The sequence below is a fragment of the Coccinella septempunctata genome, chromosome 5 (assembly GCF_907165205.1).
Source record: "Coccinella septempunctata chromosome 5, icCocSept1.1, whole genome shotgun sequence".
Taxonomy (NCBI): Eukaryota; Metazoa; Arthropoda; class Insecta; order Coleoptera; family Coccinellidae; genus Coccinella; species Coccinella septempunctata.
In genome coordinates this window covers 31,196,103-31,213,516 of record NC_058193.1, presented here as the reverse complement: position 1 = coordinate 31,213,516, position 17,414 = coordinate 31,196,103, and the positions used below count along the sequence as shown (strand labels likewise).

Below are 17,414 nucleotides of genomic sequence, written 5' to 3'. Positions count from 1 at the left end.
TTTCCACCATTTCAAAACTATATATTGCTTAGCATGCCTTGCATAACGTGGTGCAATATTTCTTATAAGTTACAAATAGTTAATTTGGCATTACGCAGAACATCGACTCTCAAAATTCCATAACTGAATTGACTACGAATTTTGATGGATGTTCCATATACTTTGGGATCATTATGCTGTAGATTAAAAGTGGCTATTCACGAAACGGCAAACTGCAGTCAAGGACTGTCAATTTGAACTGAAACTCCAAAAAACTGTAGTGCACTTGCACTGAAGATCAACGTATCTGAAGTCCTGGACTGCAGTTCGCCGGTGCGTGTAGGCACTTTGACGAAGGATACATTACAATTATAAAAAAATCGAAATATTCATTTATGCGGCTGTATTGTATGCTATCTAGAGCAACTCACCTCTCCTTCAACGTAATCTTGGCAAGAAGCGCATTTTGTACCGAAATGCCTTTGGTAGTCGGCGGTGCAATAATAGAAACCGTCCTTTGAGAAAAATCCTCCCTGAGCTAAAGAATTGCCGCAAACTTTGCACTTGAAACACTGCGTGTGGAAGTATTTGTCCTGCACCCTTAGCACCTCTCCTGAACACTTTTTTTTGCAGGCCTGGCATAACGTTTTACCTGAAACGAGGAAAATAAATCGATTAATACTACCCAAATTCCAAGATTGAGGAACTAGATGCCCACATAATGAGTAAGTTCCTACGAACAAATATTCTATGCAGATCTCTTTTTTGATGTTTTGTGTTGCTAACTATTTCATAACAATGAAGTTGCTTCTTGGTGGACATTGAACATACAGATTGCTAAATATTGAGGAAAAAGTAACGTTACATTAATTTCGGGACACTCTGTATTCTAAGCAGATTCTTTCAAATACAAAATGCTAGCTTGATTTGAATCAAACTCCAAAATTTCACAGCCTACTTGACGATAAATTTTTTTTGAACGCTCGTTATGTGTTTGTTTGGGACATTCTGTATACAATTTAATTATCTTGCACAGTCATTTTATCCTCGGGGCGGAATAGAAAATGCAGAATGCGAGCTTCCTATACTTATAACCTCTTATAAAGCTATTTTTATGCAGGAAGCCTTAGGGAATAATTTTATTAGCAATTAAAGCCTCAGTAGATTGAACTGGGAATCGTATAATTTAATGTTGTTTCGTATAAAATTGGAGTTTATTGGTCCTTACGAGGGGCAGTTAAAATTTATTGAAATAAATAATGAAACAAAGTACATAATTCCAGTAATTATCGGTTTTTTGTAACAATGGAATTTTTTCCCAAGAAAACTCATATAAGCTCTTAATTAGGTTGCATTACTTATTTCAGATATCTAATGAAAAACAGGGAAATGGGTAGAGGTATTTTCAAAAGAAATAAAATCCTAACGTTAACCTTAACAATACGTGGTAAGGTGCGTCATATTTCTACAAAGGCACTGTTTCTAAACAAAAACCACATCATGAAAATCGATCTCTACATATACCCTAAGCAACAATGAACACTGACACAGAATAATGCAAAATTATTACAAATTATTATTATTAGATCTCAGAACATTGAAGAAGGAATTATGTTATTGTAAGACAATATAATAATTGTAGGAACTAAATGAATATTATTATTATTATTACTACATAGATCTATTACTGAGGTATCATTCTGTTTGATAGCTGAGTATTTTTCTATGCATCTGAATTTTTCTCAAAAAACACAGAATATGCATTCTATTTTATCACTACTTGCTTGTTCAAGTGTTTCCCATCCCAAACTATACTCTAAAAATAATCGTTCATGTCTGAAATGAAACCAAAACAATTACACAGCCGATGACTCCTTCAATGTGTTTTGTTTCTCTAAATAGATCGAATAAGAATGATGGGAAGCGACACGTACCTTTCTGCACGCAACACAAATCGAATTCTATGACCTTATAACCAGTGTTGGTAACGAACCAGTTTTTACATCTTCTCAAAAAAAAAAACTAGAATTCATAAATACTGAGACCAAAAACAATACTCATCTTATCAAATAGTTGAATCTGTACTACCCACCCCTGAGATCGGTGCTAACCTCACTTTTGTCAGACTGACGTAGATGTGATTATATTTGCGTTACATTTTTCATATTGTCGATCTGTCTCCAGGGTCGAGAGTATTTGCAGGGCATGCTACGTCTTTCGTTTGGCTTTTTTTCGTGGCCCTCGGGATGCAGCGGTTCGTTCATAGATAGTTTCTAAATCAGCTGATTTTTACGAAATTAGTATATACCGACAAACCAGCTTCTAACGTTGTACGAAGTTTATTGAATTATATCCAATGACCCTTGAAATGCAACGAGGTTAACTCTCATCCATAAACGAATACGTATAATGCAATAATTGATGATGCCCGTATAAATGAACGACCATCCGTAATTGGTATTATGCAATTCGCCGTTGATGGGATGGAATAGGTTGGCGACCAGATAGATGGTCGGCCTGCCAATAGAAAAATTTATACTCAGATGACCTAGAAACTGAAAATCGTTAATTTCGTGAGTCATAGGAAAATTCACCAAGGCCCTTTTAATTCAGCGGAGGATGATGAATATTTAACAAGATTTATGACGATCTAATGATATTTTCGCCTTCGAGACAACGATGTCATGAACATAGAATTTCATGTGAATGCGTTCCCATACTTTTACTCCTGTTTTACTCCACTAATTCGTCTAATAGAGGAGAAATTCTATTGTGAATCGAGATATCTGATATTCCTATGATGGTTCAATAAATCTTCGAAACCATTATCAGGACGCTTCTGATGCGATATCCGATACCCGTGGAGAAGTCCAAACCTTTTTGAAAGGCTTGTTAGAGTGTCTTAATTACAAACTCAGTTCAGCAACTATTGGAGTGGTTCTAATGGATATAATTTGTTTCCACTCTCTCGGAGTGTGTACTTGCTCTGATTTCCCATTTAAGTGTAGACTTGAACTTGCATAAATTAACCAGTTATATGTACCCTAGTCATTCCGTGTCAATGTTAAATAGATAAAAGTTATTGGAGTAACTACCAGCGAAATTTTCATGGTTGATTGAAATTGCATTCACGTAACAGGTACATTTATAAGTGAGTAATATGATAGAAATAAGGCATATATAATCATTGAGAGCAGCATGTAATTATCATTTGGTTATTACTCGATCATAGATTATGGCCATTGGATTGCAACGAGGATTGAACTATGATCATTTGAACTCAGTCCTACTCGAATATTAATTTCATGGACCCACTTCAGATCAATAATATAATCGTATGAGGTATGAGGACTTTTGTGTATTAATTTATTGATTTAATAAACATTTTTTTATCGAATTCGGTGCAACTGTTCGGTCTTGAGGAAGTTTTAACTAACGCCAATTTTTCGAATCTTTCGAGTCGTGTATCATCCAGGAAAATTATCGCAGATCTAAACTTGATACATAGTCTGAAAGAGCAACTCTTCTAGTAATAAATCTGAGAATTTTATTAATCTCGGCAAAACCGTTTTGTCTTGAGGAAGTTTCAACTGAACCCAACTTTTTGGGAGTTTTTCGAAGGTCATCTTTAGAGTAACTTATCTTCCAGGAAAATTATCGTAGATCTAAACGTGATACATATTCTGGAAGAGCAACTTTTCTAGTAATAAATCTGAGAATTTCATCCATCTCGGCAAAACCGTTCGGTCTTAAGAAAGTTTTAACTGACCCCAACTTTTTGGGAATTTTTCGAAGATCAACCTTCTACATGTGTACCTTATCTCCTAGAAATATTATGGTAGATCTACATATGATACATATTCTAAAAGAGGTACCCTTTCTAGAAGTAAACATTTGAAAAAATATTTCTTTCAAGTTCTCAAGACAGGGTCATGGCCCTCCCACTGAAACCTTTCATCTCTAGGAATTCTCACAACGTCCTTTTTTCCACAAATATAGTTCTCAAAGAGCCACCAACACACAATAATAATTTCCAATTCGAATCGGAGTACCTAAATGATAAAATGACTAGGTATTCGAATTCGACCTTGAAAACCAAGACAGTAGATGTGATGTGAGAAAACGAACAATGGCTCCTAGGAGTTTTTTTTACCTCACCGCAAGTAAACCATGAAATCGATTCAATTCCCAACCAATGGCGATTTGGGAAAATGCAAAACAAGTCGGTCGAATGTTACACAACACCACATATGAGACTGGTAAATGACGAATTTTATGTTACGTTCGACCTTGGTAGACGATGGAGTCATTTTCGACGCGATCAAATGAGGATGTGCTCGTTTCGGATCCGATTTAAGTGTGTATATATGGTAATTTACATCCTTTTCAGTAAATACTGGAACGATCTGATAACTAGCCATAATTTATACGGTAAAATGCTTCTGCGTTAAGAGCTGGAGTGATGCTACGAGCATTAACTCCAATCTGTCATTCACTCATACTTTTCTGTAACAACATAATTAATAATAAATGTTCTTCGGCCGTATTCCTTCAGCGATCATCATAATTAGTCGTCAAGTAGGCTGACAGATGAGGTTTTGCGTTCGAACGTAGTGCTTAGCTTATACCGTTTTGAAGATTCGTGAACAAACAAACGTCTATGTCGCGTAATTTCACAAGAAAATATCTAGCAGATTAAAAAACGTCCTCTTCTCAGAAACATTTTTAAATGAAAGAATCACTTATTATATTTTCGTCTCCAACTTTTCTCACAGAATGTGAACCGTGAATTCAACAGTCTGAGAGGAACCTCAGCCGTCTTTATAGAGGGCTGTGCTCAAAGATAACCACAAAATGGTACGCTACAAGCCATAGACATATAGACATGGACTGTACCTTCCCTTTCTATCTATGCATGAATTACGGTCAAAAAAAGTGACAGAGAAACGCACGTCGGGAATGCAGTTGTCTCTTTCTAGAATATTGATTGGTCCATACTCACCTCTATGTGAACAAAAAAGAGAAGGTAAATGCCCGACCATCATTTCTCTCTTTCTATAAAAAGAGCCAATTTCATGCTGACATTGCTCAGTCCATGTCTATGCTACAAGCCAAGAGCTACATACTTTCAAACATAGAACATCCGATGTCAAAATTCCAAAGCCTGCTACGACTAACGCTCGTTAAAATCCATAGACATAGAGACATGGACTGAGCAATGCCAGCATGAAATTGGCTATTTATTAGAAAGAGAGAAAAGCTCGTCGGGACATACCTTTCTCTTTTTTGTTCACATAGAGGTGAGTGTAGACCAATCAAAATTCTAGAAAAAGACAACTGCATTCCCGACGTGTTTTTCTCTCTGTCACTTTTTTTGACCGTATTTCATGCATAGATATAAAGGGAAGGCACAGTCCATGTCTCTATGTCTATGTTAAAATCGCATTAATCCATGTTTCTTAGATCTCACAGAGAAATAATGCCATGTTTCTATAAACTGACATGTAGAGCACGAAATGCCCTTGTGGCACGTTCCGTTCTGCAGAAATTTGCATCGAGCGCAAAGGGAAAAGGAAGTCGGCCGTAAAGTTGAATAATCTTGTAAATAAACTGTATATATCGCATGTTATGATCTCGCTGGCGAAGGCGCCTACACGTCCTACTTTAAAGGTAAAAATAATCCGCCTGAATGAACGATGCCAGCTCCATGCACCGACACTCTCTGGGAAAAGATACCAAATATTCAGACCAAAATGACGGGCGTTTTCAAGCAGTTTCCACTACCTACTACCAATATTTCAAAAACAATTCAAATGATGGGGTACTAGTAGGCTAGGAGTTTCATGAACACTGAGGCCAAAAACACTAACCTACGGTACAACGGTACACTACCCACCCCTATCTGTGATCTATGCTAACCATTGAACTCTAAAAGTTCACTGATGCTAACCTCACTTTTAACCTGTATCTGTAAGAAACGTCAACTGGGAGAAAAAATACTATATGATAGTTTATGTTAAATAAATTCTAATATAGAATTGGATTCTAATATAGAATCCAATTACCTGAAGGCGTTTAGGAATAATGCTCGAAGCCTAAAATGATACATTCGCTTTGAAATTTCCCTTCCCCAGTTGTAGAAAATCCTCAGTATTTTTGACTAAGCCCCCCATTCGAATTCCTCAGATATGATAACCTATATATTGGTGTCAGATCCAAAAATAAAGAGTAATGCGTTCAAGATTAACCGTCTCATAATACTGGTTGAGATAAAATGTTGCCAAAATTGAAGTGCTTATTAAAATGATTTATCCACAGTACATTTATGTTTTAATCCATTCATGATAGTCAACGTCCATGGAAAATTATCAGGAGGGATTTCTCCCTTGCCTATTGCCTATTTTAGATGGAGCCGTTCTGATATCGAAGACTTGGGTAATCTCTCAGATTTTTCAAGACGAGGGACAATAGGTTGTTGATAAATATTTGTTATAACAAACGATCTATCTACCTACGCTGGAAATTAGACAATGTGATCACGTTTAAAGCTAAGAGCTGAAAGGCTGAAATGTTTGTATTTTCAGCGCTTAATATTACAACGGTACATAATTATTGTTGGTTTCTTCATACTGCACCATATTTACAGCGTTTTGGTATCTAATTTATGATTATTATCTCAGTTTAACGAAATTTAAATGAGTCTTAAACTAGATTGAACAAATAGAAACTCTGGGAGGGATATTTTTTTCTCGTGCTAGATTCCCACAGTTCATTGACAATTGATAAAACTAGAAAAACTTAAAACATTTACTTATGTACAATGTATAGGAAGGAGAATTTCTTCCATCGAACAACTAATTTCGTTGATTTATAACCGAAATTCAATATTCAACCATTCTGTACCTCATTCGGTATAATATTCCCACACCTATATGAAAGGAACCGGCCGCTATCTTATTATTAGATAGTTGATTCATAATTGATTCTCAAATTATATTCCCTGTATAATCTGCCTGTTGATAAATGTTCGCGTATCTCCAGTTTATTTATGTGTGCGTACGAGATACTTGGAAACATTCAATATACAATTTGCTCATTGTGCAGATTGTCATGTCGAGTAGGAAGCCCCTTGTTATATCAAATTACTATTTATCCATGCCATATGATAACTGCAATGTACACATGACGGGGGTCAGCATCTGTATGGAGAATACACACTGTCAACCTTTTATAAAAGGTTTTCAAAGGGTTTGTCTAAGTTCTTTTGCCGTTGGGTTGGCACAACTTTACACTATACTCAAGTGGATTTTGGGAGTCATCTGTCATCTAGTTAGTTTACATTGCGCCATTTCACTCTGCGTTTGAAAAAGAAAATTGGTCGATGACGAAATTTTTCACCGAATTGAGAGGAAATCAGTGAAGATCCAAGAAAGCCGTGAAGATCTAAGAAAAACCGGGGATATCCTAGGAAATCCTTGGAAACCCAGGGAAAACCGAGGAGATTCATGGAAACCAGGGATCATTCAAGAAGATCCCTGGATTATCAAAGGATATTTTTAGGAATATCCAGAATTTCAAGGAAAACTAAGGAGATTCGAAGAAATCCGAGGAGCTCCAAGAAAATCTGAAAGGATCCAAGGAAACTGACTAGCTCCAAAAACATTGGAGGACAGATTTTAAGAAATATCTAGAGGATATCCAAGAAATTTTGCTAGAGATCTAAGGCCCGTTTGCACCAATACCCCCTTAAAACGAGTACTTAACTAAGTTAATGGATGCTTAATTTTATTCCCAGTTGCTCGACTGTGGCTTAACAGAATCTTAAGTAAGGGGCCCTTAAGTTTTTATATCTAGTGATATTTCTGTTTTTTATTTTGGCGCAACTTCATCCTAGTCCAATAAAGCTATTTCATTGGTTGGCCGATGATCGTTGTCATTTCATTAACCTAACTTAATTGTTCTGTCAGTCAGTTTCAAGTAAATCATTATATTATTATCAAAGAGTAACAACTTTTTGTTGTTGAATTAGTATTATCATTGATAATGATAAGGATTGTCAAATAAAGGGTACCTAAGTTTATATAAATACAACACTTTCTTTGTAAGGTCTTGTGTGAATTTGTTTTATTAATGTTGAAGAGGAACGTAAAGAAAATGTCCTTATTGTCCTTGTTAGTACGAATACGATGAATGATTGCCAAGCAAGTGGTGGTAATTTGCAAAGTGCACTCAACTTCTCAACAGAAGAAAAGAGTTTGTTGCTAACTATAGTATGATTTGTGACACAAAATTGAAAATTGAAAGACTGATGGCATAACAATAAAGGAAAAAGAAAAGGCTTGAATTCAATTTTCAAAATCCATCTGCAGCCAGTTCAACAAATAATTCTAGGTTAGAATCCCACCCTCAAATATTTAAGTGGTCATTACAGGAGAGCTTAAATTTAAGGTTAGCTTTAGCCATTTAAATGTCAGTTAACGGTTGGTGCAACGTAATTTAAGTTAAGAGTTCATTTTAAGGGACACTTAACACTAAGTGTGTTTAGCGAACGGGTCTAAGCCCTACGGCATTCTGAAAGAGATGCAGGGATGTCCAATTAGATTCAATGATATACGGGTGATCAGGTGGTAGAAGAAGACTAGATTTGTGGGAAGACAAGCGTTAGACCCGTTTGCATCAAACGCACTTAGTGTAAACTGTCCCTTAAAATGAACTCTTAACTTAAATTACGTTGCACCAACCGTTAACTGACATTTAAATGGCTAAAGCTAACCTTAAATTTAAGCGCTCCTGTAATGACCACCTAGGTATTTAAGGGCGGGATTCTATCCTGAAATAATTTGTTGAACTGGCTGCAGAACTTCCCATTTTTGATGGATTTTGAAAATTGAATGAATTCATTACTGAAAACCAAGCCTTTTCTTTTGCCTTTATTGTTATGCCATCAGTCTTTCAATTTTCAATTTTGTGTCACAAATCATACTATAGTTAGCAACAAACTCTTTTCTTCTGTTGAGAAGTTGAGAGCCCTTTGTAGATTACCACCACTTGCTTGGCAATCATTCATCGTATTCGTACTAACAAGGACAATAAACATTTTCTTCACGTTCCTCTTCAACATTAATAAAACAAATTCACACAAGACCTTACAGAGAAAGTGTTGTACTTATATAAACTTAGGTACCCTTTATTTGACAATCCTTATCATTATCAATAATGCTACTAATTCAATAACAAAAAGTTGGTACTCTTTGATAAAAATATTATTATTAATAATTTACTTGAAACTGTCTGACAGAACAATTAAGTTAGGCTAATGAAATGACAACGATCAACGGCAACCGGCCAACCAATGAAATAGCTTTATTGGACTAGGATGAAGTTGCACCAAAATAAAAAACTGAAATATCACTAGATATAAAAACTTAAGGGCCCCTTACTTAAGATTCTGTTAAGCCACAGTCGTGCAACTGGGAATAAAATTAAGTGTCCATTAACTTTAAACGATAATTAGTTAAGTACTCGTTTTAAGGGGTATTGGTGCAAACAGGCCCTAGTTTCTTGCACCTTCAGATGTCTGAAATACCCTAGGAACGTCATCATCTGACATTTGGAAAATGCAGAGAAACGTACGATGTGTTCTATGAACCTTTCCCTGTCATTTGCTCACCTTTTTTCAGGTTCTTCTCGGCTTTTTTACGTTCCTTCTCTTTCTCCTTCTCCAGTTTTTCCAACTTTTTCTTATCAACTGGCGCGGGCGGTTTCGCAGTCAAACCGTTGTTGTTGTTCTGCTGTTCCGATATGATCAACTGCTGGGTGGTCGTCTTACCATCGTCCAATTTATTTTTCGTCTTCATCGCGACGGCTGGGCGAAGGAAACGCGTCCAAAGCCAGAGGGTACGTCTTCAAAGGACGCACAACACTATAACGTAAAACTCGCACGACCACTTTCTTTCGGAAGACCGCCGATGACGCGTTTCGTATGTCACTTTCGTTTTCTGCGCTCTAAAAAAAAATGTATAACTTATTAGCGAGTGTGGTTCGTTGAAATATTCATGCCCAGAGCGATTAAAGTGTGTTCGATACAGATTGAATTCGGAGAGACCTGTCTATGAGGTTCTTCGGCTTTGTTAGTAGGATGTCTCTGCAAATTGAACAACTGTTTGTTGTTACGTAAATAAAAAAAGGAGGAATGTCGGCGTAATATCGTGAATCACGTCTTGATTATCTCATAAGCGGTCAGAGACATAGCGGTGAATGCCGTAGAGTTCTTCAATACAAAGTAGCTGCTCTGTCCTCGAACGAAACGCGGTGATGAATGCTTATGAAGCAGAAGAAAGTTCGCTGATAAACAACGAAGAACCAAGAAGATGTTTATCATTTTTATTATGGGAGAACAATCTGAATAACTTCCTAGACATTAGTAAAATGATCTGTTGACTTCTACGTTGTGTAAGAAGAAATAAGACACGATGGTGTGAACATTGGATACCATCAAATCATGGTCACAACAACAATTAGTTCCCTAAGTTATGTCAAGCACGATAAAAATGCAGTAGGAGAAGCTTCCTTCAAGGAGCTTTTTATTGAAGTATTACATGATGGTCTTCAATGGAGCTTTAACGATAGTCAGAATGCTTTTCACTCAATTATTATACCTGCAATGAAGATTAGCTAAGAATACCAGTAACCAAATTTGTTCCACAGATAATTATTTCCGATTGAACATGAAAAAAGTACTTTCTAAAGGAATTAACACAAAGTGAATTGGAATTCTAGAAAGTGTTATTATATCTCGATTAAGATAGTGTTCTCACGGAGTAAATCGAATATTTTAACCAAAAAAAAGTTATACGTAATTGGAATGGCGCGCTGATCGATCAGAGCATACTGAATGCGTAAACACTGTAGTTGTTAGGTCATATTCAAGCATCGAATGATTGATAATTATTTTTATCAGAATTATGCATGCATATGTTATCCACTTTCAACGGTTTTCTTCAAAACAGATGTTTTTTCCCAGCAGGAATAAAAAAAGATGATATTATCAGATTTTGAATGTATTGGCTCCATTCTAAAATCCGTTGTTCTCGATCAATTCCAGTGATCAATAGTTTTTCTTTCATTTGATTTTCTACACTCAATCGCTATGCAACGCGAAACACGCAATTTGACTCAAGAGGAATGTGCCCAAGCGGTAGTTTTGCGAGAAGAAGGTTGGACATACACAAGAATTGCAGAAAGGTTTGGAGTTTCCCATACAAGTGCGTCCAGAATGTTGTAGCGATTCAGGGAGACAGGTATGAATGTCCGAAGACCAGGACAGGGTAGATCACGGGTAACAACTGCCATTCAAGAACGTTACTTGAGAGTTTCTTCGTTGAGACAACGGTTTGCAACCGCTCGCCTTCAAATTCAGCTTGAGCAAACTCATGAGGTGCAAATTAGCACTCAGACAATAAGAAATCGCCTCAGAGAATATGATTTAAGGCCTCGTGTCGCGGCAAGAGGCCCAGCTCTTACCCCAGCCCATCGAAGGGCGCGTTTGGATTTTGCGAGAGAGCATATCCATTGGGAAGAGGCCGATTGGGAAAGAGTTCTCTTCACAGATGAGTCTAGATTCTGCCTCTACCATTGTGATCGACGTTCCCTTGTATACAGACGTCCACATGAAAGATATGCTCAGTGCAATTACCTGAATACTACTGGTTTCGGGGGAGGATCGATTATGGTATGGGATGGAATATCTTTGACTGCTCGCACAGACCTAGTGGTCGTTGATAATGGAGCTATGAATGCTGATAAGTATATAAGGAACATTCTTGAAGAGCATGTATTGCCATTTGCCCCATACATTGGTGAAAATTTCATTTTTATGGAAGATAATGCCAGACCCCATCGTGCGCGCATCGTTCAGGAGTACCTTGAAGAGGTTGAAGTCTCTCGAATGGAATGGCCAGCAAGAAGTCCAGATCTCAATCCGATTGAGCAGGTTTGGGACAACCTCAATAGAAGGCTGAGAAGTTCAGAAAATCATCCAGCTACTCTTAATGACTTAGGAATCCAACTCGGAGAAATCTGGGAAGGATTAGATCAGAACATTTTGAGATCACTCATTTTGAGTATGAACCGTCGTTGCCGAGCTGTAATTAACGCAAGGGGTGGAAATACCAAGTATTAAATCACTTATCAGCATTTCAGTATTTTGAAAATTGTTCATTTCTCTTCTTTCACATAAGATTCGGTGAAATCCTGAATTTTTCTCCCATTTAATGTGTCTTGTTTCGTTCAAAACCTTCCCGAGAGAGCATAAAAAATAAGTTATAAAGTCAATGTACAGTTAACTTTCATTAAAATTGAGATTTTCGGAATGTGCGTTAATTTTTTTGCGCAGTGTATTTTAATCTTCGATTACATGCAAAGTAGAAGTAGCAGAGGTATATTGCTGCTACTACGACTTTGTTTGTGATCGAGGATGATAATATAAACAACAATAATTCGATGCTTGAATATGATCTTACCCCCAGCCAGACACCATTACACACACATTAGACAGGAATTACAGACGAAATGCTCGGCCTAGTTAACAAATTCGCCTACCCAGCGATAGGTGGCGCACCTGTGTGTACGTTACTCAATGGGGCTTCTCAATTCGTAATGACATGAGAGTCCAACGAATTCGAATCTTCGCAATTTCTACGGTAAAATGACGATACCTTCAGCCAGTTCCCGAGTGAAACACAATGACGAAATGACACCAACTCACACAACGCCAAACAAGGACGGGGTTCTAGGTCGGCATCCTTCCAACTTGAACCCTTCCGAGTTCCTCGGAAGCATGCATTTTATTAGGGACGTTTATTTTTGAACGCGTTAGACGGGCGTCGGTAAAGACGCCGCAGGCGCCGCTGGCTTCGCCGTCTTCCGACAGTACAAAATAACCGTTAACTACACGTGGTTACGACCGGTATCATCGTGTTTACACGAACAAATTGGTATGGGGGACCGATACGCAATCACGGAAAAAAAAGCATAACATCCTTTGAATTCCAATTTGTACCGGGTACTGTGTGGTGTTGACAGGGGAGATACGATACGAAGGCTGACAACACGACAGACGTGATATATCGAGAACTAGATTACAAACGAATTTATGTAGCTACGTTTCTTTTCTGGAACGTACCCCTGACAAGAACAAGTTGCACAGAAATTATAAGGTCGGGTTAATCCCTAGTTAAACTTTGTTCTATGTTCCTCGATTTATTGCCGATTTCATTTTGAACTTTTTCAAGTAAAGCGTTGGGTTTGTTTTTTCAGACACATATCATGACCATAATAAATAGATAAATAGATGAAGTAACTATGGAAAATATTAATTTCGGAAAACACAGGAAAGTAATGAAGAAAATAATAATGTTTATGTCAGTCGTTAAGACCTTGTTTATGGTCCTGTGAAGTCATAGAGAAGGACGACTTTTCTATAAAAGAAGGGACTGAGCAATGGACCCACAAAACTGATCATTATGTAGTAAGTGAAGGAGCCAATAAATACCTATTCCGCTTCGGAAACGCCATCTTAGACAAGCTGGCTATACTGATCTCTCACTGAGTCCATAGAAGCCATAAAAGATTAAGATAATCATTTCTATGTCATTCGCTGGACGAAAAATTGAATGATACCATAGAACTCAGATGCTTATTTTTCCGAGAATCCTTAGTTATATAAATTTAGTGGGAAGGTTCCAATGATGTCTCCCGTTGTTCTAGTAAACGTGCCGGACACAACCTGGATTCTGTGATTAAATTAACCAGTAACTCGATCGACCTCATTCTTGATCTTCCTAACTGATGGAATTAGATTTGAGCGATCTTTGAACTTTTGTGTGGGACGAGTAGGAATGTTAGTCTCGGCTAATTTTCCTCCGATTATAAGCCTGCATTAGTGGAAGAAGAGATCTGCGTCCACGTATTTCTATGCAATATCAGGCTACAACACGTATAGGCAACGAATTTTCAACATATAACTACCAGAAGAGATTATAACCAGAGCTGTAATTTCAGAAAATAAATAATTGTCAAAACAACAAATAAAAATGAATACAAAACAAAGAAAAAAAGTCGAAGAAAAAAAAAATTACAATGATGAATTTCTGTGAATCCTCCACCATTGAGCAATGTCAGTTTCACTCGTTGCCAACCATCTCATTTCGATTTATCAATGGATTAATAGTCGAGAATTGATCGCCAGGTTTTATTTCGAGTTTTGCAAATGAACTTATTTCGGGAACGATTTACTGCGTGACGTCAGATTACATCCACGAATAATCCACAATATATCTACGTCTCCAACCTTCTATTGAAGCATGGGCAAAGCGCCCGCGCACTTTGACCTTGCGAAAAATCAAGTTGTGTTAGGTCATTACCTATTTTAAAAGCCGTGAAACAAAGCGATGAATTTATTAAATCTACACAGCCACAATGGCAGAACTTCAATTTTCGGAACATATCCCTGGTAAGTCACACTAGGAACGTGTCATAGAAAGTAATAAAAATGGACAAAGAGCTACGACATGATGGAAGAAGAACGTATATTTTGTCTGTGAACAAAATTGGTCGAAAGAAACATGTGTTTCCTTAACCTTTTTTTCCGATTTTCTCCCCAAACATTCGTGGACAAGTTTAGTATTCTACTCTCATGTTATGACAATTATTCTTTCATCAATAATATAGATACGATTTCAATTTCCGAGAGGAAATATCAAATATAGCCCTCTTGGAATCATAACAACCTATGGTATGATTTGTTAGAATCATAGGAGAATCAACTTTATGATGGGTTTGGTCGTTCCAAGGTTTTCCCATGATATCTTTGGCATGATATAATGACCAAGAACCGAAGTTGATACTATTATTAACATCCATTCGATTTCCCTCGAGTAGCTTTTTTTTCAAGAGAACAATTGCACGTGATTATAATTGAGACGATAAAATTGGAAATAATGAGATACGTCGACTTTTATGACTGAGTATTAAGCGGTTAAGATATACTTTTGTTCTGCATATTATGAAGGCGAAAAAAATTCAACGAAAAGGTGATCACTTCATAAAGAAGTCCAATAATATTTGTACAGAAAAATGTGACTTAAGTTTGAATATACGAAATGTGCATCGAAGTTTTTATCACGTCAAATTTGAAAAATCAGATTAGATACAGAACCGCCAGGCAAAATAAAAATGCAACAGGCAGATTTTTTCACGATGTATAGAGATATAAGTTGAAGTTCAAGGGTCACTTGAGAAATCAAACAAATTGCGAATACATTTTCGATGTTTGCTCGTGAATAATCGACGAAATAATGTTCTCATACGTATCTGATAAGCAGACCTACTTAATCCGAAGCGAAACAGTTTTATCTCTGATCAAACATTTATCGGTATAACAAACCCCCTATAGGCTTTCGTATCAGATGTTTTCAATTTCCGATTCATTTGATGATTCGGCTGAAAATTTATATTAGTATGAGTGTAATTTGTCAGATACTTGGGAAGATCGTAGGAAAACAAACGTTTTTTTCTACGATCTGAATCCATTAGTCGTTGAAGTGAGCAATGGATCATAATATTGTTCTTTTATTCGAATATTGGCTGATGCAAATGAGTGTCACATTAATTTTCATATCAGTCAAGAGCCTTCTTTCTTCAAATGGATCATTGTTTTGGATCGAATTGGTTATACTCAAAAGTTCGGACTTTTTCCTAGAACTTTTAGAGCTCTACAAAATTGTATATTACCGTTTTCGTGTATATATTAGTTTCCCCAGAGTCTATTCATTATGTAGGAATGAATTCAACAAACTTTCTGCAATAAATTCTCTTCACTATAGTGAAATCCCTGTCAAAATCGGACAACTGTTCCAAAGGTATGTGAAGACAAACAAAAAACTGACAAACACACGGACTTTCACATTTATAATGCATTAGTACTTCACATCGAAAAATAACAGAAATAATGAAGCTTTCTAATGTTGAAAAAATTTTCAAAATCGGTTTGGTAGTTCCAGAGATTACTTCCTAGAAATCCATAAAGTCGCGAACTATACCTCTATAATATTCTCAGTGTTGATTTCGAACTGAATACATTTTTCCTTATCTGCTTGGCTTCGAAAAATGTAAGTACCATAATAAGCTAGCCTTCGATATGCATAATATTGTGAATAACATAATCGAAAATTTTTGCGTTTTTTTACTATTTTAATTAAGAGGTTTTTTACACTTCCCCAATCTTATTAAATATTGACGATACATACTACCAAAATAAGTGATAAAGATACAGCCAAAATTTTCACGTCAAAGAGATGTAGAGAAGTATTTCGTCAACTCAATATGGAAAAAACTAGAAATCCTCCTGAAAAATTAAAAAAACAAGGGAAACCCTCGACTTTTCACCGCACCATTTTTGTATCGAACACACTTCGCTTGGACAAAAAAAAAATTACATACGTACTCGTTTCGAAAAAAAAAATATCCACTCGGAAAATATTCGTGTCGGATGCGCGGATTTCCACAAAACGCACACAACCACACCAAACTGACTTAACCAGAGTAAGTAAAGCACTGAGCGGTAACGAGTTAACCAATGAATTATAGGTGCCCCGTTGCCAAGCGTGTCGTTTATTACCTAGACGGAAGACGAATCGGTAACGAAGCATTGAAAGGAAAGGTTGGATTTTCTTCGTTACTGTTACTAGTCAGCTAGTCAGTTAATACTGAACTAGCTCTGGAAGGACACGATTCACCGCCATAAGTCAATGATACTTGGACCTTATGAGACTTAATCCAGTGATTTTTAATTTATTCAGTTTGTATGAACAAAATAAGTGTTTTGCTATTACAATAGCATCTTTAAGTGGGTGAAGGTACAACTTGAATTGTTTTGGCTTCAATATGTTGAAAAAAAGCATAAAAGTCACCATTTGAAGCAAGAATGATATTCTGTCTATTAAGAATTAATTCCGACGTATATCACCTGCATTAGTGCATTTTACTGTCTAAAGAACGTTCCATCTAAGGAGAGTAGATGGTTTCGGTCGCACACTTAGAACTTGTCTAAGGTCGCACATGACCTTGTCAGAGCAACACAACTCCGACTCCTACGGAAATCGATCATAATTGACGGATCCTAATCAAATACTAGTAGGAGCTTCTGAGTATCATTCAGTACTCGAGCGCCATCTAGTAGGCAACGAGACCCAAATAAATTTTCCCCCAGATCGGACCACATATGTCCCATTTTGTCCTAATTTTGTGCGCCAGTCTGCATTTCGCAGCTAGCATGCGTAAGGGAGGAGAGGTAGGACGCGTTCCATTTGGTCAGCTGAAATGAAATTAAAATAAGACACCGTTTTTCATTGGGAAACATGCACGCTCGTTGCTTC

General features: G+C 36.8%; 1 protein-coding gene across 13 annotated transcripts in view; it reads right to left on the bottom strand.

Annotated features, from left to right (window-relative positions):
* Positions 1-17,414, bottom strand: part of LOC123313039 (actin-binding LIM protein 1) — a 37,469-nt gene that overhangs the window by 12,434 nt on the left and 7,621 nt on the right. For 7 of the 13 annotated variants that reach the window (XM_044897714.1, XM_044897722.1, XM_044897712.1 and 4 more), the window contains exons 1-3: positions 16,484-16,625; positions 9,650-9,984; positions 411-631 (exon numbers count right to left, since the gene is read on the bottom strand). In XM_044897714.1, coding sequence (XP_044753649.1) covers positions 411-631; positions 9,650-9,836 — 408 coding nt within the window. In that variant the 5' untranslated portion in view covers positions 9,837-9,984; positions 16,484-16,625. Of the gene's footprint in view, positions 1-410; positions 632-9,649; positions 9,985-16,479; positions 16,627-17,414 lie in introns of those variants that run through there. The other 6 variants (XM_044897724.1, XM_044897721.1, XM_044897723.1 and 3 more) reach the window with 3 other exon arrangements.